General features: G+C 39.8%; 2 protein-coding genes across 2 annotated transcripts in view; one reads left to right on the forward strand and one right to left on the reverse strand.

The window, feature by feature from the left end:
• Positions 1-2,253: 2,253 nt before the first annotated feature.
• Positions 2,254-26,478, reverse strand: LOC146317610 (uncharacterized). The gene is made up of 47 exons (XM_084732474.1): positions 26,438-26,478; positions 25,267-25,309; positions 21,588-21,659; positions 20,965-21,099; positions 20,402-20,446; positions 19,686-19,802; positions 18,358-18,423; positions 18,159-18,194; positions 17,519-17,581; positions 17,312-17,347; positions 17,149-17,190; positions 16,915-16,998; positions 16,732-16,776; positions 16,579-16,650; positions 16,416-16,460; positions 16,280-16,333; positions 15,793-15,856; positions 15,235-15,339; positions 14,575-14,733; positions 14,387-14,395; positions 14,178-14,267; positions 13,822-13,973; positions 13,650-13,722; positions 12,730-12,836; positions 12,402-12,591; positions 12,226-12,297; positions 11,779-11,886; positions 10,914-11,132; positions 10,603-10,767; positions 10,242-10,409; positions 9,381-9,524; positions 8,919-9,029; positions 8,601-8,779; positions 8,413-8,476; positions 8,095-8,169; positions 7,799-7,906; positions 7,237-7,344; positions 7,020-7,091; positions 6,705-6,833; positions 6,289-6,396; positions 5,999-6,154; positions 5,802-5,909; positions 5,512-5,649; positions 4,990-5,103; positions 4,027-4,215; positions 3,612-3,895; positions 2,254-3,229 (listed from the first exon to the last, which is right to left on the reverse strand). Exons 1-47 carry the CDS (start codon positions 26,476-26,478, stop codon positions 2,972-2,974), a joined length of 5,022 nt encoding a protein of 1,673 aa, XP_084588600.1. The 3' UTR covers positions 2,254-2,971.
• A 496-nt stretch (positions 26,479-26,974) lies between these two features.
• The window catches only part of LOC146317611 (uncharacterized), a 31,057-nt gene continuing 30,125 nt past the window's right edge, over positions 26,975-27,906 (forward strand). The window contains exon 1 of the mRNA XM_084732815.1: positions 26,975-27,202. Coding sequence (XP_084588941.1) covers positions 27,131-27,202 — 72 coding nt within the window. The 5' untranslated portion in view covers positions 26,975-27,130. The remainder of the gene's footprint in view (positions 27,203-27,906) is intronic.

Here is a 27,906-nt window from a genome sequence, read left to right on the forward strand (position 1 = left end):
TACTGCTTATTATTGTAATTAAATGCTTATTTCTGTATTGTTATTGCACTAATGTTAATCGTCTATTTATAAATTATTAAATAATTACTGAATTAAGGCCTTAATTAAAGGTAGAATCAGTAGAATTTTTGGGAAATGTTTTGGGATGATAAATTATCATGAGTGCAGCAAAGTAATCAGAAAATAATGAAATCCAGGCAGAGAGCCAGGTTCTTAACTTAAGTCATGACTAAAAGGGATTATGTGCATATTAGTTTATACATTTTTCTTTTTTCTTTTTTTTGTTTTTTAAGGAAAATGTTGCTTATTGTGCCTTTAGCATGAGCATCATTTGTAAATGATACTAAACATATTAATTTACTGTTAATGAACTTCACGAACTAATGTTAATTAATGTACCCTTATTGTAAAGTGTTACCGATCAAATCATTTAAGGACCTATAACATGGCAGCAGCTCTACCCAGTCGAGCAGACAGGGGTTGCACAAAGGCCTACAAATCTTTTAGGCTTTGAAAAAGAAGTAACTGCACTACCCATCATATTCCATGACATTTAATCAGGCTGATTACATACATGTCCCTCTCCCCCTGCTCTCTCCCTCTACCTCAACCTCCTACTCACATCATCTAAATTGGTTCTCTTAGCACATTAAAATGCAATGTTGACATTGCCAAAATGGTGTGGGTTTGACAAATGAGCTAAACCCTCAAGAGTGGAGTGCAAGTGCAGTACCCCCTCTCTGGTGAGAATCAACGCTACAGAGGTCCCTCTGTGTTTTACCTGTATGTGTGTGTGAGGGAGAGAGCTGCGTGTGTTTGCGCGTGAGCGTGTGTGTGTGTGTGTGTGTGTGAGTGAGTGCCAAGCTACACTGTATGCAAGTTGAATCTTTAAAAATGATTGTTTTGAGACATTCACTCCGCCTGATCCATGATGTTGGTGGGTGGAGGCTGGAAATGTAATAATGATGATGTACAATCTTTTTGTGTGTATAAACGTGCACTGTGAAAAGGTAGGGAGAGCACCGCACTGTCAGAGTCCTCTGTCTTATTGCACTGAGTGTTCTCTTGTTTTGCGTAATAAAAAAGAAAAGGAAAAAACATGTTTGAGGAAAAAAGTACTGTATTCTGATTGTCACTTGGGTTCTGTTGAGAGAAATAAATAAATATGAACTTGAAACCCGCTATGGAAAACTGCATACTGTGGAAATTATTCATTTTATTCTGTCTTGGGATTTTTGCATGTAGGCTGTTGTAACTGTAGTAGCTGTTGAACTCTGAATGACTCATGATGTTAAAACTTTTTTAATTGAAGATCTCAACTTAGATGAAGGAACGGTCATCTGAATATTTCTCCAAAGGAGAATAATTTAGGATTTCAGCACTAGTCTCTGGGAAAGATGGAGGATTATCTGATGTGAGGTTGCATAAAGTGCTAATCAATAGGCAGTGTATTACCACCTAAAAATCAATTTCAGTTTAGGTGTACACTATATTTAGAATATTTTCACAGCTTTATCTTTCCCTCAGACAGCTTTTCCCATTGGGAAACCACTGTTACAAAAGAAAAATATCACTCTCCAAACCAACCAAACTCCATGGGCAAAATCAGTAATTTTGCCTTGCAGAACAAGGGAGTTGTTGGTCTACCACTGCCTCAGTCTGTCAGTTTGTTTGTGTTGGTGTGTGACTTTAATGTTTTAAAAGGGATTTGGATTCACCAAATTCACACAGGAGCACAAACAAACTAAAAGATCCAGGCACGAGTAGACCAACAACATCCATGTTCTGCAAGGTAAAATTATAGATTTCACCAATGGAATTTGGTTGCTGAAGACAATGACCTTGTCAAGAGCAGTTCATTGCTCAGCTTGCATGCTGGTGGTCCTCTCTGCTTCCACAAACATAGGGTGTGCCGACTGACGTCTTCTGAAGCTAACCCACTTACTATCGATAAGTACCTCATACACTCCCACATCAGATCAGGTACAGCAGCAAGATTTTTTTTAATATACATTATTTATTTAGCTTTGTTTTTCACAATTCACAAAGATACATTATAACAAAACACAATGTAAGACTTCCTAATGAAAAAAACAAAAACAGGGTAATGACATTATGTCAAAGAGATATAAGCCACCACAGAATCATATGGTATGCATTGGTGTTACATTTGCATTATCGAGGAATATATGACCTTCAGGTTTCCAAAGCTTCACCCAGCTCACAATTTTCCAAGAATGTAAGAAAGGGACCTCATTCTGTATGTTAGCTGTGTCAAAGTCAGTGACCAACAGATGGGCTTTTCACATCTTTCCGACAAAAACAGATCAAACTTTTTTAGTTTCCTTGCTGCAAATTAAGAATAAAGAGTTTAAAGAATGCAAAGAAATTGTGGAAAGGAAACTAAAAAAAACTTTTTTAGGAAATATTTTTAGTTTCCTTGGCTGAGGACTGGATACAAGGTAATTTGAGAAGTTCATGTTATAATCCAGAACTTTAGTGTCTTAGTACAGTTAATGAAATAAGGTGCCTTTCTCTGCATTGAGTTTGACACAAAAATCAGGTTTATTTTGATTCATCATATAGTAACATAAGTCCTCATGATCCAATTATTTGTAATCAGTTTGAGATGGGTATCAAATGTATTTACTGAGCATCTCTCACTCCACTCCCCCTCTGAAATATCTTATTAAAAGTCACTTATCTATTGAGTTGTACAGCAGCAAGATGATCAATTATAACACATTTTCATTATTAGAAATAGCACCTCATTGAACATGACAGGAAAAAGACAGTGACAGGACCATTGTATAAAAAAAGTTACTCAGGGTGAAAGACAGACAGCATTTGGTGACAAAAAATGTAGCTTAACAATTTAGTCGGTGAATTTATCTGAGTGGTAATCAGAATTGAAAATGGAATAGCTTAAAAGGGTTAAAAGTTAGAAATAAAACTGACAAGAGGTCTTTTATTATTCTCTGAGGCAGACGTGACACTGACTGGCCTTGCGTCGCTGTTGGTCACCTGCCTTGATAGTGCCAGGTCTCGGGGTGATAAACTGCTCTGCTGGAGTGACAGTGGTCAGCCAAAAACTGTAGAGGTTGCCAAAGTAGGAACAGGAACCGCGTGCGCCCTGACACTCTATGAAGGGGTGAGTCCGGAAATCCTTGAGGCAGCTACCAGTAGAAGTCAGAGACTGGCCGCCCCCCTCATCACCTGACCCTGTGTGCTGGAGGGAAGAGGGAAGCAGGCACACAATCAGTGAGCCCATACACTCTTAGAAATAAAGGTGCTAAATAGAACCATAAAGGATTCTTGGAACACTTTCAGAGAGTTATACCTAAAACCAAATGATTATACATCAAACTATCTGTGAAAGGTTTCACCCAGAACCCACTATGAGAGGTTCTTACAGAGAACCCTTCTATGGTGTAATGCTTCCACAAGAACCCTGTCATGAGGCTTTTATCTAGAACACATCTGGCAGGGTTTACCAAGAAGCTTTTTTTGTTATTCCAAAGATTTTATCTAGAATCCACCGAACCCTTGTTTTGAAGAACGTGGCATTTTCTTTCATGCTTACAATCAAACTTTTTTTTTATCACACTCACCAGGAGGAAAGAGTATCCCGTCCAAAGACTCCTCCAGCCACGTGGGCACGGAGGCACATTCTCATCTTGGCTGTGAAATGCCACCGCAGGCGCAACTGTCTCGCACACCACACAGCGGCTGATGTGGGAGCTAATCTCATGGCCAAAGAGTGGCATCATGGGTATAGGAGCGGTAGTAGAGAGCCAATAGGATTTGTCGTTGCGACTGGAGAAATGACAGGCAGCTTTGTTGCAGTAGGAGAAAGGCATGGTGGAGAAAACACGGAGGCAGGAGCCGGCCTGGCCTACAGGAGAGAGAGAAAGTAAAAGAGAAAGGGGAAGAAGTTTTTTTTTAATCAACCCTATAAACTCGCAGACTGATGGATAAACTAATTTCAAAACACCAACAAAGTTATCATTTAACACAGACTCTTACCGAGGTCTTGAGTGTGCGCCTTCTCTTGTCCCTCCAAGTAGACCAGACTGTATCCCACCCAAAGCTCACTGCTGCCTTCAGGGCACCGTGGCACCTGAACTGACTGGCTGTGAATAACCAGAAGCAAGCCCGACCTCACAGACGCCCCACGGCCTCGCTCACCTGGATCACCCGGTGAACCTGGGATACCTGGAGGATGGAAGGATTCAAGAAGTAGCCAGGTGAGGACAAGAGGGAGGACGAGATTAAATGACCTATGTATTGGAGGCTGTTTATTGCTGTATCTGCAGCTGTGAATGACCAAAACTTCATCCAGACTTTCTGACAGAAAATAAGTGTCTCGTTTAAGGAGACTATAATGCCTCTGGCAGTTATAAGTCCAGTGGAGTTTCTTGTATAGAACAGCCGTATTTCATGTTGGGCATCCTGACAAAATCTAATCCTGAATGAAAGGGATAGTTTGGATTATTTAATGTGGGGTTGTATGAGGTACTTATCAATAGTCAGTGTGTAATCTGCAGTAGGTGGCAGTGGGCACAGTGTTTCAGTGTTTTAAAAGGATAGTTCTGATGAGGGGCAGATGTGTACACACATATACAAAAATTATTTATTTTGCCCATCAAGTTTGGTTGGTTTGGAAGAGCAATATTTGCCTTATATAATAGCAGTTTCCTGGCAGAAAGGGCTGTCTGATGGCAAGGCAGAGTGGTGAAAATATAGTGTATTCTTCAACTGATACTGATTTTGGGTAGCTTAAATGCCTGTCCACAGCAGTTCATTCACGTAGCCTCTATGCTGGTACTCCTCTCTGTTTCTCCATACTGGGAGCCAACAGCCACCTACAGTAGGTAATACACTGACTATCAAACAGTATGTCATACAACCCCATATCAAACAATCCAAACTATCCTTCAAAACAGTGCAAAATTTTGGATTGTTAAATTTCTGTGGCTAATTATTCACCTTGAGGTCCAGTGAATCCTCGTTGACCAACATTTCCCGGGTCTCCAACAGGACCATTAAGACCAGGAAGACCTAAGCCATCATTGCCCTTATACCCTCTGGGACCCTTCTCTCCTGGAACACACAGATACAAACAAGGACAAGTATACACATAAAGACAACTGAGGATGATTAAAAAAGACACACAATACAGATTCAATCAGACAGTAGTCCAGGCATAATGACACTAAAGGTCTTACTCTGGTGATGCCTAGATTCCTAGCATCAGGCTTAATGTATTCAGATAGGTACCCACAGGATGACTGTATTTTTTGAGTTCAACTGAAGAAAATTCATACTAATATCTAGTTTCTTGAAACTTTTAGGTTCTCATGCAAAGAACTCAGCACACTGAGGTCAGTGAGCTTAACAGGGAAATATAGCATTATGTTGTCAACATAACAGTGGAAGGAAACAGCATGTCTATGAATAATAAGCATATAAAAAGCATGTAAAATTGGTCCCAATATGAGATTCTCTTGCCTTTACGTCCTGGAGTCCCAGGAGGACCCACATCACCAAGGAATCCCACAGATCCTGGATGACCACGTGGTCCTGGGGGTCCAAAGGGACTCTTCAATTGGATTCCACTGAGGGAATCACCACGAGCACCTTTGACACCTGAAACAAAACTTAATATACTGATTGTCTGTAGTTACATATATCACAACATTTTAGTAGTATCGAACGAGTAAAGGCTAAGTAAAGGCAAAATGCAAAAAAAGTGTTGCCGTAAAACTATGGTCATATCTCTTGGCTAGAGTGCCCCTCACCTATGTTTCCAGCTGGACCAGTTACTCCCTTGCGGCCTGGAGCCCCAGGGATGCCTGTCTGACCTTTATATCCTAGAGGACCCCTAGGACCAGCAGGACCTCTCTCACCTGTCAGAGAGCAGGAACATTTAGGGTGCGTTCAAGTGGAGCAAAACTCTGTAAATACTGATGGCAGCAATCTCTGCACTGTACTGCACCTTTTGGTCCTGAATAGCCTAAGTAGTCCTGGGGTCCAGGAGGTCCTTGGGGGCCCTTAACCCCCTTGCGACCTGGTAACCCAGGGAGGCCTGGGTGGCCAGGGTCTCCTTTGGAGAAATAGATGCTGCCTGGAGGGCCCTGTTCTCCAGGAGGACCTAAAAGCCCAACACAAATACCCAGCTCATGTACATGCATGCAAAAATGTTTGTTCCTAAATGTGGCTACACAAAAAATGAGATGAAACAAAAGAGGAACAGATGAACATGAATAGCCACACACACACACACACCTGGGATTCCTGTAGGTCCTTCATATCCCACATCCCCGTCGGGTCCCAGCGAGGGCGTGGGGCAATTTATGCCAGGGTAACCATGTTCACCTACGCAGCCAGGAAGACCTGAGGGAAGAAATACAGAAAAGTTTAATATCTTATCTCAGAGTATAGTATACCATACTAAACAAAAGTAGGATGAAAAACAGCAAATAGAGTGCAATGAAATGAATGATAACAAAAACACAATACAATCTGGGTGAACATATTACATACACTTATTGCAAAATCATCATTGTATCACTGTACTATTTTCATTGGACTTATACTGGAAGTGCTGTAAAGAGACAATAACTCAAAATGGGCTAAAGTGAATTCAAAACTGTTCAAAACACATGAATTAGATCCACTATTTATAATAACAGATATGATACCTGTGTCACCAGGTTGGCCCCTCTGGCCTTTAGGCCCAGGAAGAGTGCCCCCTGGAGGCCCTGGGAGGCCCTTGGAACCTTTGACTCCAGGAAAACCATCTGGTCCTCGAGGGCCAATTATATTTATGCCTTGAAACAATAAACCAGTACATTCAAGTCACAGAGTAAAATGTTATAACATACTATGATCTCATGTGCATTGACTAAATGAAATAAAGATAATCAGTACCAACAGAAACAACATAGAAGACAAGCAAAGAAATTATTGCTAAACTATGCTGAAAATGTCACTAAATTTTTTTTTAGCCCTCTTACCACTTGCTCCTTTAATTCCTTTTGGACCTCTAAGCCCATCCAGTCCATCCAGACCTGGCACTCCAGAAGGCCCTAACATAAAATCACAATACAGTGTGAGATTAATCCTGTTTACAGGATTCCTTACCACCACAACACAAATAACACAGCAGACACACACAAAGTGTGTATCCCGTCTTTCCAGTGATTGAAGAAATACCTGATATTATATTCATACCTGGAGGCCCATGTGGACCAGGTGGGCCCAGTGCTCCCACACCTCCAGGACCACCTGGAAAGCCTGGAGGACCTGGAAGACCTGTTGGGCCATGAGGCCCAGGGAAGCCTGTAAAGACAGACAGACAGACACACACACACACACACACACACACACACACACCAGCGCTCAAACCAACATGAATACAAAAAATGTATAAATTAATTATATTATATAATTATTATATATTAATTATAATTAATTATTAATTATATTAATTATAAATTTGAAGACAGTGGAAAGTTATTTATTGCCATCGATGTATGTGTGTCTTTAAGTATTTTACAATATAAATGGCCTGTATATTATGGGAGAACAAATTATCCTGGTTAGTGGCACTGTGTCTTTACACATATTTTTTTTTTATCTATTAAATTTTTTCCTGTGATGATCTAATATCCAACCATAACTGAGCACTCATAAGTTCAGAGGTGAACATCAGCAGTGTTACTTCATTTATCCACTTTTGAAATGAGTGCTGCAGTATATTACTTTTTTCATTCGACTATCCACAGGAAATCACCTGGTCCTCCTGGTCTTCCTGGTTCCCCGGGAGTGCCGTGTTGTCCAGGCTGTCCTGACCTTCCCGGGGGTCCTGGGTAACCTGGATCTCCTGGATACCCGCTAGGTGCTGAGGGGATATTGGGGATTTGGGATTGGGTTTGGGGGACATACATTTATTTTCAGTTATATATCTATTTACAGAAGAGACGATATGTGGATATGATTTTTGTTTCTGATGTTTCCAGTCCTTCCTCATTATTTCTAAACTAATTTCAGAATACATTTTCTGTTCAGTGTGGTATTTTCTTAACTCACAACATGGTCCATTTTCCCCTGGCAACCCTTTGGGTCCTGGTGGACCAGGTTGTCCATAAGATGGCCCTGGTTCACCTGGAACAGATTTGGACAGGGGTCATCAGGTTCAACTAAATGACACAGATATGAAATCCTGAGATAGGGTTAGCGTTGAACTTTATTGTTTTATATACTGTGTTTCAACATTATATCATATATTGATAAACCAGACATCAAATCATTCAATCTGCTGTCTATTCACATCTTGTTGTAAACTGCAATTTCTCTCCATGACATGAAACACCTGAAAACACCCTAACCCTAACCCCTTTGACTCACCCTTGAGCCCTTCAGGTCCCGGTAAACCTGGGTTACCCGTACATCCATTAAGCCCTGGATCTCCCTTTAACAGACAACAGATTCAGACTATTAAACATAATGACGATTACACATAATGGAGAGATAATAAAAAAAAAAGTGCACTGACAGACTCTACAATTATGAGACAATAACTGTTCATTGTGTACCTGATCACCAACATGGCCAAGATGTCCTCTTGGACCAGGAAAACCTTTGATTCCAGGGTACCCAGGAGGTCCTGGTATTCCTCCCCTGCCTGGAGCACCAGTGTTACCTTTAAGCCCTTGCACACCAGGCCACCCATCAGACCCTGAATCACCTGGCACTCCCCTTGGGCCCTTTGAACCTGTAAGCAACAAAACAAACTAAAATATGGTCCTGTACTGTTTATTACCATCTGTTGCTGCTTTTTGTAACAAAGTGACAAGCAGTTTAACAAAATCTTGTTTTAAAGCATTGTTTAAGTTAAGTGACAGCTCCATTGCCTGCAAATCCTTGTGGTCCTCGTACTCCAGTCCTTCCTGAAAATCCTGCTGGGCCTTTAGTCATATTCATGATCCTTGATGGTCCTGGTGCTCCTGGTGGACCACGTGAGCCTGAGTGGACCACAGAGTTCAGGTGAAATTGTTGCCAATCATAAAGTACACTGAAAGCAATATAACCAATAGCTGTATAGCCACTTCTGTAGCTGTATAGTCTATTCTGGACAAGTTCTGGTCAGGACTAAGTGGTACAACTATCTTTTTTTATGGTTTGTCCTCACGTCTAGATATTGGGTTGACCCTCTAGATTTTGCTACCCTGCTACCATCATGTGACTCTAAATAATGATTACATGTATAGGGCCTGAGATATATTTGATGTTTTCAAATTTAAAAATAATTGGCAAAAGATACTGAAGACTGAGCATGGCTATCACACACATGATGTATGTATACAGAGACTTACCTTTATGACCAGGTGCTCCTGGGTTTCCTGGGTCTCCTGGGCGCCCATCAAAACCCCTCTCTCCCTGTTTACCTCTAGGTCCTGGTGGTCCAGGACGGCCTGGTAAACCTGTGGTCCCAGCCCTGCCTGGATTCCCCCTTTCACCTAGATTTATTGAAAGAAAAGTCCCATTTCAATCAGGACAGACTAGTTTAGTGGTATAAAGCATTGGTGTGGACTAGATTTCTGTGTAGATCATTTTTTGTGGGTCAGTACATGAATCTTGTTAGTGCCACCTCTCCAGCTTGGAGTGTGATGCTAATGTTGGTGGGAAATGTGGTGATCAGATGCTGGGATCACCGCCAGGATCTGGAGACAGTTTAAGCCAAAGTATTCCAGATACAAGTGTTGCTATCTTATACTGGTGATGTCACATGAAGCCAGAGTCTCTGCAATAGTGATCAGGGTCGGAGCTGCAGTATTGAGGTGCCACCCATTCACCTGACTAAATAGCAAGTAGGGCTAAGCAGGGCTCATTATGATGTGAAACTCCCCTTCAAATGAGTCCCTCTGGACAGAATTTCTGACCTATATTGCAACCAGTCATGAGGGGCGATCTAGATGTTGTGGCTCCACTTTTGGGGGACTCTCATGTTGACTATCTTTATATATGCTAATGGTATAGAGGTACAGGTGAGTTGGGTGAGTTAATGAAAGTGTTCTGAATGGAAACTAGCTCCTGTGTGTCATTGGAGATACAGGTGGTGTGATCAAGCACTTGTCCGATTCTATGCTGAAACGGTTTTACATTAAATAAAATGATGAGGTGAAAACATAATGCTTTTAAGTGAAGTTTCAAATCGAGACAGGCCAGTGATTCACCTTTCTGTCCTGGCCAGCCGTCTATCCCAGGATCTCCTGAGAGACCAGTGCTGCCTCTTGGTCCAGCTGGACCCGGCAGACCAGGAGGGCCTTGGAAACCTTGTGGACCCCTCCGTCCAGCACCAGGTGGACCTACATCTCCCTTAAAACCCTTCTGACCAGGGTAGCCTATGCAAGATAATATAATTCAAGAGAAAGAAATAGTTTATGCTTAATAGGTGGTTAGATGGTGGCAGCACAATAAAATATTAAGTAATGTACTCTGGAAATAATCTTGACAACATTTTAAGTGACATTCAGGGGAACATTTGCAATGACAGCAAGGTATCTATAATTTTCTTTGCTGCTGCTGTGTGCTCACCTGGTATTCCCCTCGGACCAGGGTTTCCTGGAGGTCCTGAAGGGCCTGGTGATCCATGCAGGTCACATATGGTGCAGGGTGGGCCTATGGGGCCAGTGGCCCCAATGTCACCATTGACTCCTCTCTCACCTTTATAACCTGGTTGTCCAGGTGGGCCTTGTACCCCTGTAATTCAGAGACACTGATGGTAAACCAATTCTAATGTACAGTAAAGAATGAGAAGTACACTGTAACAGTTTCTGTGATACAAGACACATTAACTAAAAGTTGTTGAGTGTTTTTTGTGTTACCTAAATGTAAATGAAACTTACCTGGGGACCCTGGGCTTCCAGGAATGCCACGAGGTCCACTTCTCCCCACAGCCCCAGGACGGCCAGGTGGACCAGTAGTGCCTGGCCTGGCAGAAAAAGCATCTCCTGGGGCACCCTTCCTGCCTGGGGGTCCTGGTAACCCTTGACTGCCTTGAGGACCCTCAAGACTAACTCCTCTGGGACCAGGGTCACCTGGGTCCCCATCTAAACCTCGAGGTCCTTTTACAAATAAGACAAACACATGTAAGTGTACAAACAACCCTCCTAATAGTACAATAATTGACCCTTCCTAAGTCCCACCCCTTTTCACTCTGTTCACCAATAACAGTTGAGCAAGCTTGGTATCTGGTGGAACCTTGGTCAATTTTCTCCTTTCCTTTTTCCTGTACTTAGATATGCTATGTGCTACGCTTGTCTATGTCGAAAGGAAAAGGACATTATGAAGATGGTTAAAAGATGCTGCTGGAGGACCTGAAAAATGTGACATATGTAGTTACATCTTAAAATAACTAATGTTAGGAAAACACTTGCTAACTAGCTAGCTAACAACTGATGTAGATTACCAAGCTACTTTGCCAGTATTCTGCTAACATTAGCAATCAGATGTAACTAACTAGGTAATGTTTGATACAATAAACAGGAAAGGAGAAAGTTGTTCGAGCTTCTGTCAGATACCACATTTCTCAACTTCTATTGGAGTACAGTGCGAAAAGTGGCGGATCAATAAATTATTATCTGACAATTTTCCTGCAGTGCAGATGCTTGATGATCCACAAACTTGAACCTGAGCCCTCCAATGTAGGAAGATCTTTGACAAAATTGTGTAGAATTTAAAAACAATTGAAACATTATAGAGAGTCATTACCTTGCAGTCCAGTCCCTCCAGTTGCAATGTCATCTCCTTTCAAGCCTTTAGGGCCTGGGTATCCTGGAAGTCCCTGGACACCGTCTCTTCCTGGTTCACCTGGAATCCCTACAAGGTGCCAAAGAAAAGTAAAGTTGACTTGAGACATAAGCTGACCATGTTTCAAGAGACATAGACCATGTTTCTTTCATGACTTGTGGCTTATTATGTTCAACCAACTCTGCTAACAAATACATCATTTGTATTTAGGACCCATTTTATGTGACCCTGACAGTGGTGAGATGACACATTTACCTGCACTTTACAAAAGACTGATCAACAATAATTGCACTTGGAGTGGCCAACAAACAATGCATCAGTCACCTTTGACAAATAAATGAAATGTTTACAGTGCCTGGTGCAGTGACTATTTTTTAAGATATCATGTGTAACACAAACGAGATTTACCTGGTGATCCTCGCTCACCCGTAGGACCAGGTGATCCAACGTCGATTTCATGACAGCATCTCTCAATTTCACCTGGTGACATAAAAAAGATTTTTGAGTCAATGCCACTGGGCTTAATGTGGGAAGGAGTGTACTGACACCAACTGAGAATCCCTGAATTTAACCCAGCCTCTCACCTGGAGGGCCTGGTGGTCCAGGAAATCCTGGTAGGCCAGGAATTCCCCGATTTCCTTGAGGTCCAGGTAGCCCCTTAGGCCCTGGAATACCAGGACCTGGGGGGCCTACAAGCCCTGGAAACCCTTTGGGTCCTGCAACACCAGGGTAACCTTTGGGACCAGGTAATCCTATATATCCAGCACCAGAACCCTGCAAAAACATTACATGATATCGTAACTCTAAAGTATAGTATAGCAAAGCATTTTACATGTACAGTATAATTCACTATGTAAACAATTAACCATACAACTATCAATGAGTTTTAGAACTTAAAATGCACACACTCACTGGTGGTCCAGGGTCACCTGCAGGGCCAGGGGGAGCATCCTGTCCTGGCCTACCTGATGTTCCAGGAGGACCAGAGTGTCCAGGGACTCCTTGGTCACCTTTGACACCTTTCAACAACAAAAGGAAAGGCCATAAATGTTTAGTAAATCTTGCTGTGTCTGTGTGTATATATATATGTATGTTGCTGCTGTGCCTCCGTCGAGGAGACTGTTGTTACTATGGTTGATGCTGGACCATATTTGCCATGACTTTTTCAAAGAGTGGTAATCAAACCACTGGTTTTAATGATAATTAAAATGTGAAATGTAAATAATAACAGTCTGGAGTTTTAGCTCGGTTTACTGTGAAACTGGTTACAATGGAAAGATTCTTATTTTCAGGTACGGATGTAATGATCCCAAAACCTCAAGTATGATAATACCCTGATAAAAAGTCCACAATACATTATTTATCTGATGTGTGCAACATCTTAATTTAGCCTGCGTCTGCCTTCTTTCTTTAATAAAAAGAAGTAAAAGTAACCAGTAATGACCTAAGCATGTAAAAAATATTGCTGTGAATTGTCTTTGGCAACGAATGTTTGAATCATGCGTTTACAATTTCAAAATAAAAACAATGCAGCAATCCACAGTTGTCCTTTCATTAGAAAATTAAATAAAATTAAAGTAAATTTAAAAGATAACCAGATACTATCATAGTAGATATGATTACAGTATGGTACAGTATTGATATCACCACATTTGGTATATTGTTATATCCTTAATTTCACTGATTATACACCAAGAAAATCATACTTGTGAATACCATATGCCATGCCAATAAAAATCCTGTAAATCTTACACCACGGTCCCTTAAAATACCTACATACACTTTGCTCGTATGACAAAACTGTGTATAATACGGGTTCAACAGGTGCTCACCTTTACCACCTACCACAAAAGAGTCACCTTTTTGACCCTTATGCCCCTTTGAACCAGGAAGTCCTGGAGAGCCCTGCGAGACAACACAAATGAAATAGCAAATTATGTTTCTGAGGCTATAACAAAGAACAGACTGCACTTAATTATACGCTTTGTGTCCTGCTGTCCTTACGTCTGGTCCTTGTGGACCTTCATATCCACTCAGTCCTGGGTCTCCCTTAATTCCTTTAGTTCCAGGTAACCCTGGAGGTCCTGGATAACCAATTGGACCAGGGGGCCCTATGTTTCCCCCACCAGACGTACATGGGCATTCCCCAGGACAACCTATAGGAAACACAGATGGCAAATATATGACTATGTTGCAGTGCTTTCTTATACTTTTATATAGCCTAATTTGTCCTGTTTGTATAGTGCTATATATAGCAGGATAACAGGATGTTTTTAGATTCCACCAGATCTCAGTAGACAAAGAAGAACACAATCCCTGCTTGTAAGATCAACTAATGCTTACAAACTGTCATAGATTACCTTTAATTCCTTTGGGCCCTATGTTTCCAAGAGATCCTTTGGGTCCTATGTCTCCAGGGTCCCCTGGATCACCAGGCTCACAGTAGTAATCTGTGGGTCAGCCAGCCACAAATATTGACCAATATACATTTAGAACCCCTGCGAGTAGTTCTATTGCAAAGTTGATTTAAATATGATGAGACTTTCATCAGACATAAGGGAGACCTCACCTCCACATCCTGATCCGATCACATCATGTATGCCACAAGCCAGACGGTAAGTCCACATTCAAATGAACATATGCAAAAACACATGACAAGCTCACAATTATTCAAATTATGAAATTACATTTGTGAGATTCACTAAGATATAGGAAACTGTTTTGTGTTAAATATGAAGGAAGTACTAATTTGCATACCTGGACGACCTGGGGGGCCCATTTCACCTTTACGCCCGAGGTGTCCTTTAGCTCCTTTTGGTCCAAGAGATGGATTAGGTAAGTTACTATACAGTCCTGGCTCTCCCTTGTAGCCCTTGGGACCAGGCAGCCCTCTTGGACCAGGCAGGCCCGGCTCCTCTGGGAACGTGTGAGAGACAACGTGAACCCTCAAGTAAGGTTGGATCAAGACTGAATATTTTTAACTTTGCCATGAAATAAAAGGGGCAACAAAAGGCCTGGTAGTCTGCAGATGACACTGACTTATAGTACCATACTTATATCTGCAAAACCATGTCTGTCATGAATAGCTGGGCTGTCAGATTGAAGGAACACGCCAAGTGACGAGATAAAATTGGTTGTTATTGTTATTGTTATTGGTTGCAAGTAGCTCCTGGAAGAAATGTGACTTGATTTTATGTTTTTTTACACACCTTAATTCCAAATTAAGTCTGCTTGGGTTGTAATTTGTGTCAGCGACTTTGTGGCCATTATGAAGAGAATATTATTGCCAATATGAGTGTCGGAGGACAGAGCAGAGGAATTGATCAAATCTTGACCAGAGTGAGTGATATGCTCAGTGGTATACCGTCAGACGTAAGGTAAAAGTTAAGAGACCAGAAACAAAGGTTGAAGTCGGACCTGGTATTGTGTGCCCTGGAAGACCAGGAATTCCAGGCTGGCCCATTGCCCCAGGGTCACCTGGGAGTCCAAATGGTCCAGGATACCCACGGTCACCTTTAGCACCTGAACCATACAGGCATACAACAGAGAAAAAGTTATGATTATACTCATAAGGTAATTATGGTTGTTTAGCCTCACAGGAAGGTTTACATGTTTTAGTCATCATTGTTAAAGCAAAAGAGCATATCAGAAAATTTAAAGTCATATTCTACAAAAAGTAGTGTATCCAGCCATGTTATGGTGGAAATATGGCCGCTGAAAACATACAGATAAACAAAGGAGAAGTGGATTATGCTGCAGGAGTGGTTTTAGAAGTTTCTATGGTTCCAACTTCTCATGTTGTCCATTTCTGTATATGTCAATGGCCAAAACAATAAGACCAAGTTTGTAAACTACTAGACTTTAATTTTTTCAAAACATTTCACATTATCATATTGAAAATATAAAATGTACATACATGTGTGGCCACATGTAGCTCAACCAGTGAGGAGAGTGTAATTACTGCTATGGTCTCACCTCTAGTATCAGCTCCATTCAGAAACTGCTCGGGACCTGGAGGACCTGGATCTCCTGAATAACCCTGTTAGATGCAAAGTCAAACATGGAAGCTGTAGTCATGAACAGAATATGCTCCTGATGTATATAATACTGCTGAAGATGAGAAGCATGGTGAAGCAACACTGGTCTTGTCCAGTAAATGTGATAATCCCACTGAGCAACCACCAGAGGGCAGCAGAGAAGAAAGATTGTTTTTCTTTAGTTTTTTCATTATTTGAAGGTGAGCAAAGGGATCACAAATTACAGCACACGTCTGCCCTGCTGGAGAACATAGATCCTAGTCATCAATATCAAAGTGAGTCCTTCAAGCTTCCCTCGCTGTGCTGCTCTACGTTTTCAGTGTGATGGTCCGTTTTTACAGAAAATGTTATTCTATTTGCACTTCACAGAAACTTGCTAATTTTGTCCAGATTGTAATGTAGATTACTTTGATGCTCATTCTCACCTTTGGCCCAATTCTTCCAATGAGACCTGGAAGTCCTCTGTCTCCGTGGAGACCCTGAAAATACAGTATATCAGTGTACTGAACCTATAAAAAGCTGTCTAGGTATAGTAAGTGATTAATCATGTTACAGGTCTACCTCAGGTCCTGGGGTTCCATCTCTACCAGGATATCCTGGAGGACCCTAGAGATGAAAAACAATGAAGTGAATATTGTGTGTGTTTGTCTGTTTAAACTTTAAACAAAAAGATATACACACATGCTTTTAGTCTCTATTGCATAGTCCAATTTAGGTCACCTACCCGTGCTCCAGGAAAACCAGGGATTCCTTGCTCTCCTTTAATATTTTGACTGCTGTAGTCTCCTAAACCACCCTGATAAGGAATAAAACACAAATGAAATACCTCTCTCTTCTCTCAGACAGACCTGTAGACTAACATACAAGATACACTCACGCTCGGGCCTCTTGGTCCACATGGTCCAGGAAGACCTGGGTCTCCCTGAGAAGTAGAAGAGAAAATAATGAAAAATTACAGCAAAGAGAAGAAGAGCTTGATTGAAAGAACATAAGTAAAAACATAAGTTTGAGTTTTCCATACAGTAGTTTGTGTAAATACAAATGAGAGTTTTTCCTTCACCTTGTAACCTTTGGGTGGAAGAATGACAGGAGGAAATTCTACGATTTCTTCTGGTCCTGGTGGGCCAGGTTTGCCCGGCTCACCCTGTAAAGTGAATTAAAGGGGCTGAGAAAGGGGCTGAAGACATTTGCCGGGGTTGTAAGTTGGATGCATTGATACAAATACACACACCCAGAAGCACACACTCGCATATTCACTTTAACATAGCTGCCAAAGGTGAAAATGGTTTCTTACATCATCACCTTTATCGCCTGCCAGTGATCCTCCACGGTCGCCCTAAACAATAACCAAAATTTTAGTAAGGTTTTGTGTGTGTGTGTGTGTGTGTGCACACAAAGGTGTTTTCCCTCTTTTTTCATATTATGCACTGGCAAAAATTGTGAAGCAGGTGACTCACTGGCGGTCCTCTCAAACCTTTAAGTCCTTCTGATCCCTGAAAGGAATCACACATTAAGTTTCACAAATATGTAAAGCACTGCATTTCCTTTTGCAACGTAGATCATAAATATTTGTTGTCTAATATATATACTGTGCATGTGCAGGTGTATACGGTCTTAATTATAACCTGTTTAAAAAGCATGTTTTAAAAAAAGTGAAAATTCACCTCAGGTCCAGGGAGGCCTTGAGGGCCAGTCTGGCCTTTAGGCCCGATGTCTCCTTTTCTCCCCTGAAAAAAAGAAAATCAATCATATAATTAGATAACCCTACAAGAGGTTATCAAATTAAAGAAAACCCCAGAACAGAAGCAGAGCACAGATCTGTCATCAAAATGTGGAATAAGTTGTCGACTATGATTGTTGAAGAACCCAGTGAGACAAATTTTAAAAGACTAACATTAATGAATCGACCTAACAATAGAATTCTGTAGATTCCTGTCCTATGTCCTGTCCAAACCTGTTCAGCTTCTTCACTTATAATAATTATTTAACAGTAACATAATTAAATAATAGTAACATAATTAAATAACTGTACTTTGTTTCTAGTGTTCTTGTTTTTTTTTATAACACAGTCAGTTTTCTATTTCATATTTATGCTATTTTGACTCCCAGTACTTGCCTTAATCTTAATTTATGTTTTTTGTACTTTGTTAGTTATTATGCACCAATATACCACAGCAAATTCCTTGTATGTGAAAACCTTGGCACTGTGATTCTGAAGTCTTGTTTTATATGTTTTGTTTTGTTGTGTGATATAGTGTGATTATGCTGCTCTGCTGTCAAAAAAAGAGAAAAAAAAAAACATACGGGTCGACCAAGTTCTCCATCTCTACCGGGCTGCCCCTGTAAGATAAAATGAAATGAAGATTAGAGTGACGAGAATTTAAGATGAGAATATTTACAGGCACTGTAAATTAAAAGTAACTATGAAATTGCTCAAACAGATATGACATTGGTGAATACCAGTCCATCATTGTCTGAGCTTCTCCAGACCAGGGGAACTTACAGTAGTTCCTGAGGGGTCACTAATATACACAGGTTCTCCTTTAGTTCCTTTCAGTCCAGGTGGACCCTGACAAAGACAAAATGTTTACATTAGACACACAATTAACAGAAGCTATTGAAATTAGCTCATTTATTTTGGATCATGTGGCAAAACCTTGAATCATGTTGAGTAAGAATGAAGAATAAAGAGGAATGAAGAGGATTTAACTGATAATTCCTACAGTATCTGCATATTGCATCTGCTGTATTAGTTCAGCTGCAGTTTTTCAGGGAAACATCACCATGGTTAAGATTTTTTTAAAGCTAACTGATAGCAGGCCACAGGATTCACATTCAGGCCTCTCATCAGCCTTACCACCGTCTTTACTTCTCTCTGTGCTATTTGAAAGTAAAACTACACCCTGCATTGCTGCCAAATGCTAGCATAACTCATAAATTGTGTGCTGCAGAAACCCTACGTTTGTAGATACACGACAATACAGCCTGACCCACATTAGTATTTAAATGTCAATAAGTATCAGCCAGTAGTATTCTTTTCCCAAAATGCAAACATAAACAAACATTTCTGATTATTATTCCCTTGTTTGTTTGTTTTATAAGATTTTGACCCTGTACTGACATACATTGAGTGTCACATTTTTCACTGATTCTAGATTTCCTTAAACATATACAAACACATTTTTTGCATTTCTATATTGTGATTTCTTGTTACTTGGTGGTAGTCGACATATAAACCAGTACAGATTTATCAGTCTAGATGCAATATACAGTATCTGTGTACAATAAGAGCACCAACACAGTCCTTTACACTGTGCAGAAGAATGTAAACTACATGGGTACAAATACTATAAACATATTAAGAGCAAGAAATACTGTTTCCAGGTGCATTAAGTAGATTAAATACTTTTTCTGGGAAATACTTCATAGCCAGTACAAACATGTACACACAAACAACTTAATCATGCTCAGTGACAATGTTAGTTCAACACTCAGTGTTGATGTTTATTTCATTGATTATTACTACATTAACTATACATTGCATCTGTTCTTTTAGTACAACCGCAGCTTTTCAGGGAATGATCACCATGTTTAGATTTTTAACTGCTGGAAAGAGACACAAACTCAGGTCTAATGTCTAACCACCACCCTTATCTCTGTGCTATTTGAATGTCAAACTACATCCTGCATTGCCACTAAATGCTGGCATAGGTCATAAATTGTGCAATGCACAACCCCTTCCTTTCCTGCAACAGCTAAAGGACATCTGAAGGTCTCACTCCTAACTGAATAATGGCAGGACAGAAATGTCAGAACAGGAGTTACACTCACCTGCAGCCCTCGGAGACCATCCAGACCAGGATGACCAGGGAATCCTGGTCGACCTGATGTCCCATTACAGCCGTCCAGTCCTGGCAAACCAGGCTCACCGCCTGCTCCAGGGTGGCCCTGAAAAATGTAGTGCAGTTATGGTAGTGAAGCACAATTACAGAATATAAGAAGTCACAATCATGATTCAAGTCAAATTATGCTTTACGGCATTCATAGCTTCAGGCCCATATTGCATCTGAAATAATTATATCATGCCATAATTATACATACCATAATTATATAGTGATTAAGATGAACAACTTGAGATTTTATCAAACACAAACACTTGAGTAATGAAGCAGCTGCCTACGCATAGAAGGAAACACATCCATATAATACTGTGATGTGTCCACTAGGGGGCGCACCAGACACATTTCAAATCACTGCACCATTTACTGTGTAATCTCTTATATTGTTCATCGTTGAAAATACCACATGATATATTGATAATTGAAAAAAAGTCTGAAATTATTATCAAGGTTCTATTTTTAAGGACTTTTGAGAGACTGTGGAAAAACAAATGAGGAGTACGGCAACTCAACATTTAGCTAGGCTTGACAAGATGGTGAAATCCCTTCAGAGAGTTACTTACCTATAAAAGATTATTACTGTCAGTGTGACCTGTAAGTGTCTTTTTCTGATTTGTAGATACAATTAATAAAAACTGGTTTACTCACTGGTGAGCCATCATGACCAGCAAAACCAGGAACACCAGTTTTGCCCTGAAATGTAAAAAATATGGACACAATTCAGTCATTACAAAATTAGATTACATCACTCCCACACCGTCTGTTCTCTGTCACTGGCAATAGATTATTTTGAATAAGTTTAATAATGTACACTTTTTGCAAGGACAAAGGGTTTGTTTCAACATTGGGGAGGACACATATTCAGTGGGGGGCATCCCTCAGGAAATTTTGAGCATCAAAAACTTTTTTAGGCCTTTTATGCATCAATTTATAGTGGAGATGTCTTTAATCATATAAAGGGAAACACAAAAGTCAGGCAGCAGGTGACAATTTTAAATTTATAATGAAGATAATGGAGTAAGGCTCTTAGGCGAGTGGCTTCTTCAAAATACAAGGTCTTTGCTTCTTTCATGTTTTTATTACAACAAACGCATGTGTTCTAAAAAAAAAAATACACCTAGTCTGATCATTAGCTATACTTGCATGCAGTATCTGTTCCTGTCTTAGCCACTTAGCACACACACAATATGCACATGAACATGGACACTAACTCGGGCTCCTTTGGGCCCGTCTGGGCCATGTGGTCCCTCCGCTCCCCTCCTGCCTTTCTCTCCAGGTAGCCCGTCATGTCCCCTTGGTCCCATTGGCCCCCGGAGGCCTTGCTGGCCCGGCTTCCCAGGAGCGCCCTATGTGGAGAAAAGCAATGTATATAAATCTTAAACTTCTGTTGTGAGTACCACTTTTAGGATGAAGAACACTTTTTTTTCCTTTAGAAACATTAAGCTATCTTTGGCTTTTATCCACCTCGATCAGCAACCAAGGATTTGGAATTGGCTCTTGCTTTCTCATTTACAATTTTTGGCTTTAGTAACTGTGTTTTATTACAAAAAGCTATTAGGCACAACATATGATCTGCCAAATCAAGTAATCTAATAATTTCTGGTTCGTAATTTTCACATTTTTGTATCTACTTTTTTCTTCTGTTAGTCTTTCAAGACCTTCCTCAGGAACATATAGAATAATTTTAGAGAAAAATATGAAAATATTTTCCACAGCTTTATACCTTTCTAATGAAAAAATCAACTAAAATCCAAAATGCCAATCCACTGAGAGAATAATTAGGCTAAGGATAACTTTCCAATACATAACAACATGAGAAGAAAAGAGTTATTACCCGTGCACCTTTGGCAGGAAGACATTGACAAACACTGCAGTCTCTCCCTTGACAAGGGCCCTCAATTTTACCCTAAAACAAAAAGAGACAAACTATAGCTTTAAATGCAGAGGAAACTGATCATTACTGGATTTGGGAGAGCGCTGGTGCTTGGTCGAGGCTGTATGTGTATGTGTGTGTCCAACTGGAGCAGATTACAGTCGAGGGTCAGAAGACATTAGTGGGAACATCAGATAAGGTTGTGGTTTGGGCACATGTGCCACCCCTGAGTATTTTACAGCTTTGAGAATAAGCCATGAGAATAAACACATTTCCCACGGAGTCTGGACACTCCTGACTGGATGATCAGTGTTCTCACATAAACATGGGTAAATAATACGTGTTCTGACCTTGATGAGAAAGAAAACTCACAGCACTCCATTGTTCTCATAATGTACTGAAAAACCATTTCATGAATCCACACCTCCAGATGACAAGTGTTCCCACCGACGTGTGCGTGTGAGTTTGAGCGTATAGGCAGTTTCACATTGCTGAGATGTCTGTGTGACAAACATTTAGTAAATTCTCAACGCTTACTAAATATTTGGACGGGTTTATGGTGGTGTAACATCTGTTGACCCTCTTTACTTTCTCTTTCAGTCCAAACATTCATGGCTATCTTTCGCAGCAGTCACAATAACATACAACAGTTGGCTATGTCTTAGACAGACCACTAGCATTTAGCGCATTAGCCAAATTAGGAACACTTAAACACTGGCAGGTCTCCACTGCTGCCTAACATACTGTAGCAGCTAAACAACAATTAGCTTTAAAGTATGACCAGTACAGTTTCAGATAATTTAGGACAACTCCCTGAGTCAATGAATATCAAGATCATTGTCATCAGTTAGGCCTGCTTTGTCGTTAAAAGGATCTTACTGCAGGCCTATCCAACTGGCTATTTAAAAAAACAAGCTACTTCTAGGTGTATGGGTGTTTACATTGTTTTATTAGTGTGCTGATGATCCCATTCATTGCTTACGTCTGATTTTATGAAACACAGACTTTTATTATTTTGAGAAGTCTTAATTTGGGCTGTTTAAGCAGAGGGAATTTAGGCGAGTCAAACTGAATGAAAAAGAGATGTTAATTGCAACAGCGTGATTTTTTTAAACAACAAGCTACTTCTAATCTAGAATTACAATGGTGCATTGTTTTTTTTTTTTACTGAAAATAAAAACTAAAAATGTGTAATGTTTTACACACATTTAAATTCCTAATTTTACAGGACAGATATAGGAAATTTAAATACCCTTGACAAGTTACTTTTTTCACATCTGGTCCTTCTAAAAAGAAGTAATGGAATAAGCCTGTGTACATATTGACTGATGGTGCTGTGTTGAGAAATTAAATATTATTAGTTATGAAATGCTTGTGAATGTTACCCTGTAAACATTTAGCATTACATTATTAAAATACATCACAGCTAGGAGCTTTTCTCGGAATATGAAAATTGGAAACAAATTATAACATTTTGCAAAAGTTGAACTAAGTTGTAAGTATGCAAAATTGAGTCACATTTGTGACATATTTGCTCAAACCAAAATTATCTTGCTAGCTGAGAACATTCATGTTGTCAACTATGTATCTGTGCATCCAGGTAATAATTCTAGTATTATTTTTCAGCTACACTCAATAGTGTTTTGCACCAAGATACATAGTCAAACTAATACTGTAATCTAAATGCTACTACCAATATTAATTATATATTGAACAGAAGTATCCCTCTTTCCAAAATGCAAACATAAACAAACATTTCTGATCATTGTTCCCTTGAATTTGTTTGTTTGTTTGTTTTAAATAATTTTGGCCTTCACAGGCCTACTGAATGGTACATTTTGCAGTTTAAAAATAAACGTATTTAGTCTCTTGTGGACAAACTAACAGCGACAGTGTTTCTAGATCCTGATTTATAGTGTAAACCATTCTAAATGTATGCAATAAGCCATCTGGGTAGTATGCAGTATTTGTGTACCATAGGACCACCAAGCAGTCCTGAACACTGTGCAGAAAGAAACTAAACTACATGGTTACAAATATAAACACAGAGATAAACACTTAAAGTTTCCAGGTGCATCAAGTGCATCGAGGAATTTTCTGGGAAATAGCCAGTACAAACTATACAAACTATAGTCCATCTGTCTGTGCCAATCAGATTGGTTTTGGGAGAATATAAGAACCCAGATGTGTATACAAGCAGCTGACATACCTAAAGTTATGTATATTCACTGACATAAAGTGTATTGACAACGTTTGGTTTACAGTAAGATTGTTGTTTGAGACAAAACCAAACTACATTCCTGGCTACTGTAGCAGCAGCAGCAGTCGCAGCAGCTTTTATAAAAATCATGTCATTATCAGCAAAGGTAGATCCTCAACGCAGAAACAGACAGTGAGTTAAGTAGAATAAAAGAGGTTTATTACAGGGATAGCGGAATGAGGATGGCAGGCAAGGCAGATCTGAGCTGAGCAGGATGGCCTGCCGAGGGCGTAGGTGTGGTTGACTGAGGGTAAGCTTGGGGGTTTAGTAAGCAAGCAGGAGAGGCAGGAAGGCGTGTTAAATACCAAGAAACCAGACAAGAAAAGCAAATAAACAAATGAGCACATTTGCAAAAATCAGTCATTATGCTGTTCTCTGAAGTTTGTTCTTTCATTTTTATCTTTGTTTTTTTTTTAGAGGCATTTCTTCATCAAAGGTCATTTGAAGTAGATATGTTGGGTTTAAGGGTGTAACCCCATGCATTTCCCTGAAGTTTCAATAGAATTGACACCAAAGTCTGGCACCAAGCAAAACAAAGTTTTTTAGTGATGTTACTCTTTCCTGTTGGTTCGTTTTCCTGGTTAAGTACAGGTAATGCAGACAATATCAGGAATAACTCTGAATATGTTATTGTAGGGTGGCCAAGAGCAAGAATCTACCCCTGCAACTGAAAAAATGATCTAGTGGTGATGAGTTGATGGAAGGATGAGATGGGTTGGAAGGAAGATATGCAAGATGTGCAGGTAAAGTGAAGGAAGGAACCCATGTTCATACTGTGTGATATACTGGTAACTCAGGGTATAACGTTAAGTAGTAATAAGAATGTCCTCCATATGTAAATTATGTGATGCAATGGTAATATAGTCCAAAACAACACCCTCACAAAGTAGTCTCAACACAAACTGTACATTTTAAGAAAATGAATATTCATGTGGGGTGCAGGGCTTTTGAACTGCTCAGAAGGTGCATGTGTTTCACCCAGTGCACTTAAAAAGCATGTTTAATCTACCGAGGCGCTAATCCACTAAATAATTTAAACACAGTCTTCAAAACTTTACTAAAGCAGAAGGTTTCAGCCCAGATCAGCACATAAGTTTCTGAATTTTGAATTTTCTGCAGTTTATTTAAAACAAAATCTAAAACTCAGAGAATATGGATTATTGTTTTTTGGCTAAATTCATGGGATCATTGAATACAGTTTTGATTACACTAAGTGTCTGCGACGATGTATCTAATATTTCTCTCTCTCTTTGTATTTTTGCAGTAATACTTTTTCTCTTGAAATTATTCATTACAAGGTTTTTTAGATTTAAAAGTTGTCAGTATTGATATTTTACTTTTAATTAAAACTTTTTATGAACTTAAAGGGGAACGTCTTACCGCATTGAGCTGCTGCACCAAGATAACCAGTACGAGGAGCCACCTGTGAATGTAACAGGGATAATGATTAAACTTTAGTCTCATTTAGCCTGAACTACTACTACTACTACTTTACACTGACTACTAACTACTCTACATTACTTTACACAACCATAACCATAACTGAGTTAGTTACCTCAAGTTACCTCAAGTTACCACCAACATCTTATAAAATTCACACAATGTAAGGCAATAGTTTTATTCATTAAAATTAAATCTGAAGAAGAAACAAGGGAATTCATCTTGCTAAACTGCTACACATCAGCTTAAAATGTGTCGCTCTTGTGCACAGGAGAACTGAAACTCCTTAGAGAAGGAAAGCAACGAGAATGTTGTCGAATGTTTTCACACTGCAGGTGATACCATAGTGTGTGTGTGGGCACATGTGAGTGCAAGTGTCAGTGTGGTTTATACAGAGTCTAAAAACTGGAATGCAAGGATGGGAATGTGTTGATTATCAGAATAAACAGGCAAGAAGTGTGTTTATCATCAGGTGAATACATTTACAAAGTAGGGGATGTTTACAATTGCTTCAGTTATATTCAATATGTCAAGGCTCATTGACATGTACAGTATTCTGTAGTTGAAAGTATTTTTAATGGATAGTCAGATTTCGAAAAAATATGTTATTAAGGACAGTAGCTCTCTTTCTTTCTATTCCAAATAAAAAAATATTTTTTTCATAAATAATTATTTAACATTTCTTAATTTTATGATGATGTGATATATAACAGTTCAGTCACACAAAAGCAATCCAGTGATCCACCCCATGGACTGAGAGAATAGATATATGAATCAGTGAGATACAGTAACACACATTTTTTTTAATTATCTCACTGCTCTATACTGTGAACTTTTGCACATTCCACTCCATTATTTTTTGTCTATGTTATATATATATATATTTTAATTTATGATTGTTAATGTTTTTGTATTTTTCTCTTACTATGTTTATTGCTATGCACCAAAATACCAAGGCAGATTGAGTGTATGTGAAAACCTACTTGGCAGTAAACCTGATTCTGATATTACCATCAGATGTAGGTGCTGCTACATATACCAGAATGATCATTTGCATGTCATATTGCTCTCATTACTACTAATTAATTATTTATATTGCAGTAAGACTCACCTGAGGGGTCGCTGAGTCTCAACAGTAACTGAGAATCCCATCTCTCATCTCATCAGTCTCCTCAACAGGTGAGTGTTGCCTCAGTGCTGCCCTCTGTGGTGGATTAAAGGAAGCATGAAACACCAGAGACACCTGTGAGCAATGGTTCAGTTATTATGTGACATGAAAGAGTATCTTTGAGATCAAATTTAGTACATGCAATTATGAATACAAAAATCTAAATATGCCACTGATAAAGAAAATGTGTGGCGTTATCCTGCCCAGCTGATCTCCTCAGACATGAAATTGTACATCCCATGTTGTCCATGTCAGTAGCAGTCCATCATGCATATAAAACAACTTTCAAAACTCACCCAAATTTAGAAGCTCATGAACTCTTTGGTGTATCCCAGGTACAAACTAATCTCCTTGCCTGAGCATCAGTAAAAACCAAACAGAGCGACCACCACTGATTCTAAATATCGGGACTGAGACGAGGAGAAGGAGGATGACTGGGGTTGACTGCGTGAGTTCAGACCGCCTCCCTCTTCAGGGTCAAATTAAACAGACAGAGAACTTTACTTTACCATCACCCATGTTGCAGCAGTGGATCGGTGTAATGTGATGGCTGGTTTTTGAGGAGGACACTCAAAAAGACATGACTGTACATTGACACACTCCTGAGCTTTTGATATAACTGGACCAAGAAAAGCCATGGGGAGGCCAGTGTTCGTGGCTCCTCTTATCATGTTTGCTGTGATGCTGATGGGCACCGGAGCCAAAGATGTAAGCTATTTAATTTTTCCTTCCTGACATAACATTTTTCAGAAGAAAGATCTGATTTAATTTAGCCAACAGCGCAGACTCTTATCTGCACAGGTACTGAAATGCAAACACTGTATTTGCTGCATGCACATGGAGCACTTGCTTTTATTTGTAATCCTTTCAAGGTCTCACTGTTGCTTGTTACACTGCAGAAACTGAGTAAATTGCTGAGCTAGATAGTTTATCTGTCTTTTTCAATTTTTCTTTTTTGCATATTTTTAATGCTGTTGAATGTAACTTTTCCTCTCTGTTGCTGTAACTCTCCCAGGTCCCACAAAAAACCCCACTAAATCACTGTTTATAGGAGAAAAGCATCCTTCTGTAACAGCATGTTCCTTGTGCGTTTCCTGTTTTGTATAATGTTAGCACCATTCACTCTTCACAGCTCAGCTTTGATATACAACTCTGTCTGGTCTGTTTGGAACTGCAGTGTCTCTGCTTATCCGCACACATCTTGTATCCTGAAGAGATGCAGGATTTTTGCCGGCTGTTTGCACATGTACTGTGTACAGTGTTCGCTGGGCTATGTTGGTGGGCCTTTTTATGGAAGGTCATGGAAAAGGGACAGGAAATATGAGAAACACAAACAAAATGGGCACCCAGCACTATACAGAAAGGTCAGCAGAAACATTTTTTTTATTAGTTATTAACATCTTTTTTCCTAT

Source organism: Lutjanus erythropterus, chromosome 12 (assembly GCF_056507025.1).
Source record: "Lutjanus erythropterus isolate fLutEry1 chromosome 12, fLutEry1.hap2, whole genome shotgun sequence".
Taxonomy (NCBI): Eukaryota; Metazoa; Chordata; class Actinopteri; order Lutjaniformes; family Lutjanidae; genus Lutjanus; species Lutjanus erythropterus.

Bases quoted from the DNA above. Each gene is read 5' to 3' on its own strand.
- LOC146317610 (XM_084732474.1), bottom strand. From the start codon at position 26,478: ATGGGATTCTCAGTTACTGTTGAGACTCAGCGACCCCTCAG. The intron at 25,310-26,437 runs GTGAGTCTTACT...TTACATTCACAG, and splicing joins GAGACTCAGCGACCCCTCAG to GTGGCTCCTCGTACTGGTTA. The intron at 12,298-12,401 runs GTGAGAGGCTGG...TTATGTCACCAG, and splicing joins TGGACCACCAGGCCCTCCAG to GTGAAATTGAGAGATGCTGT.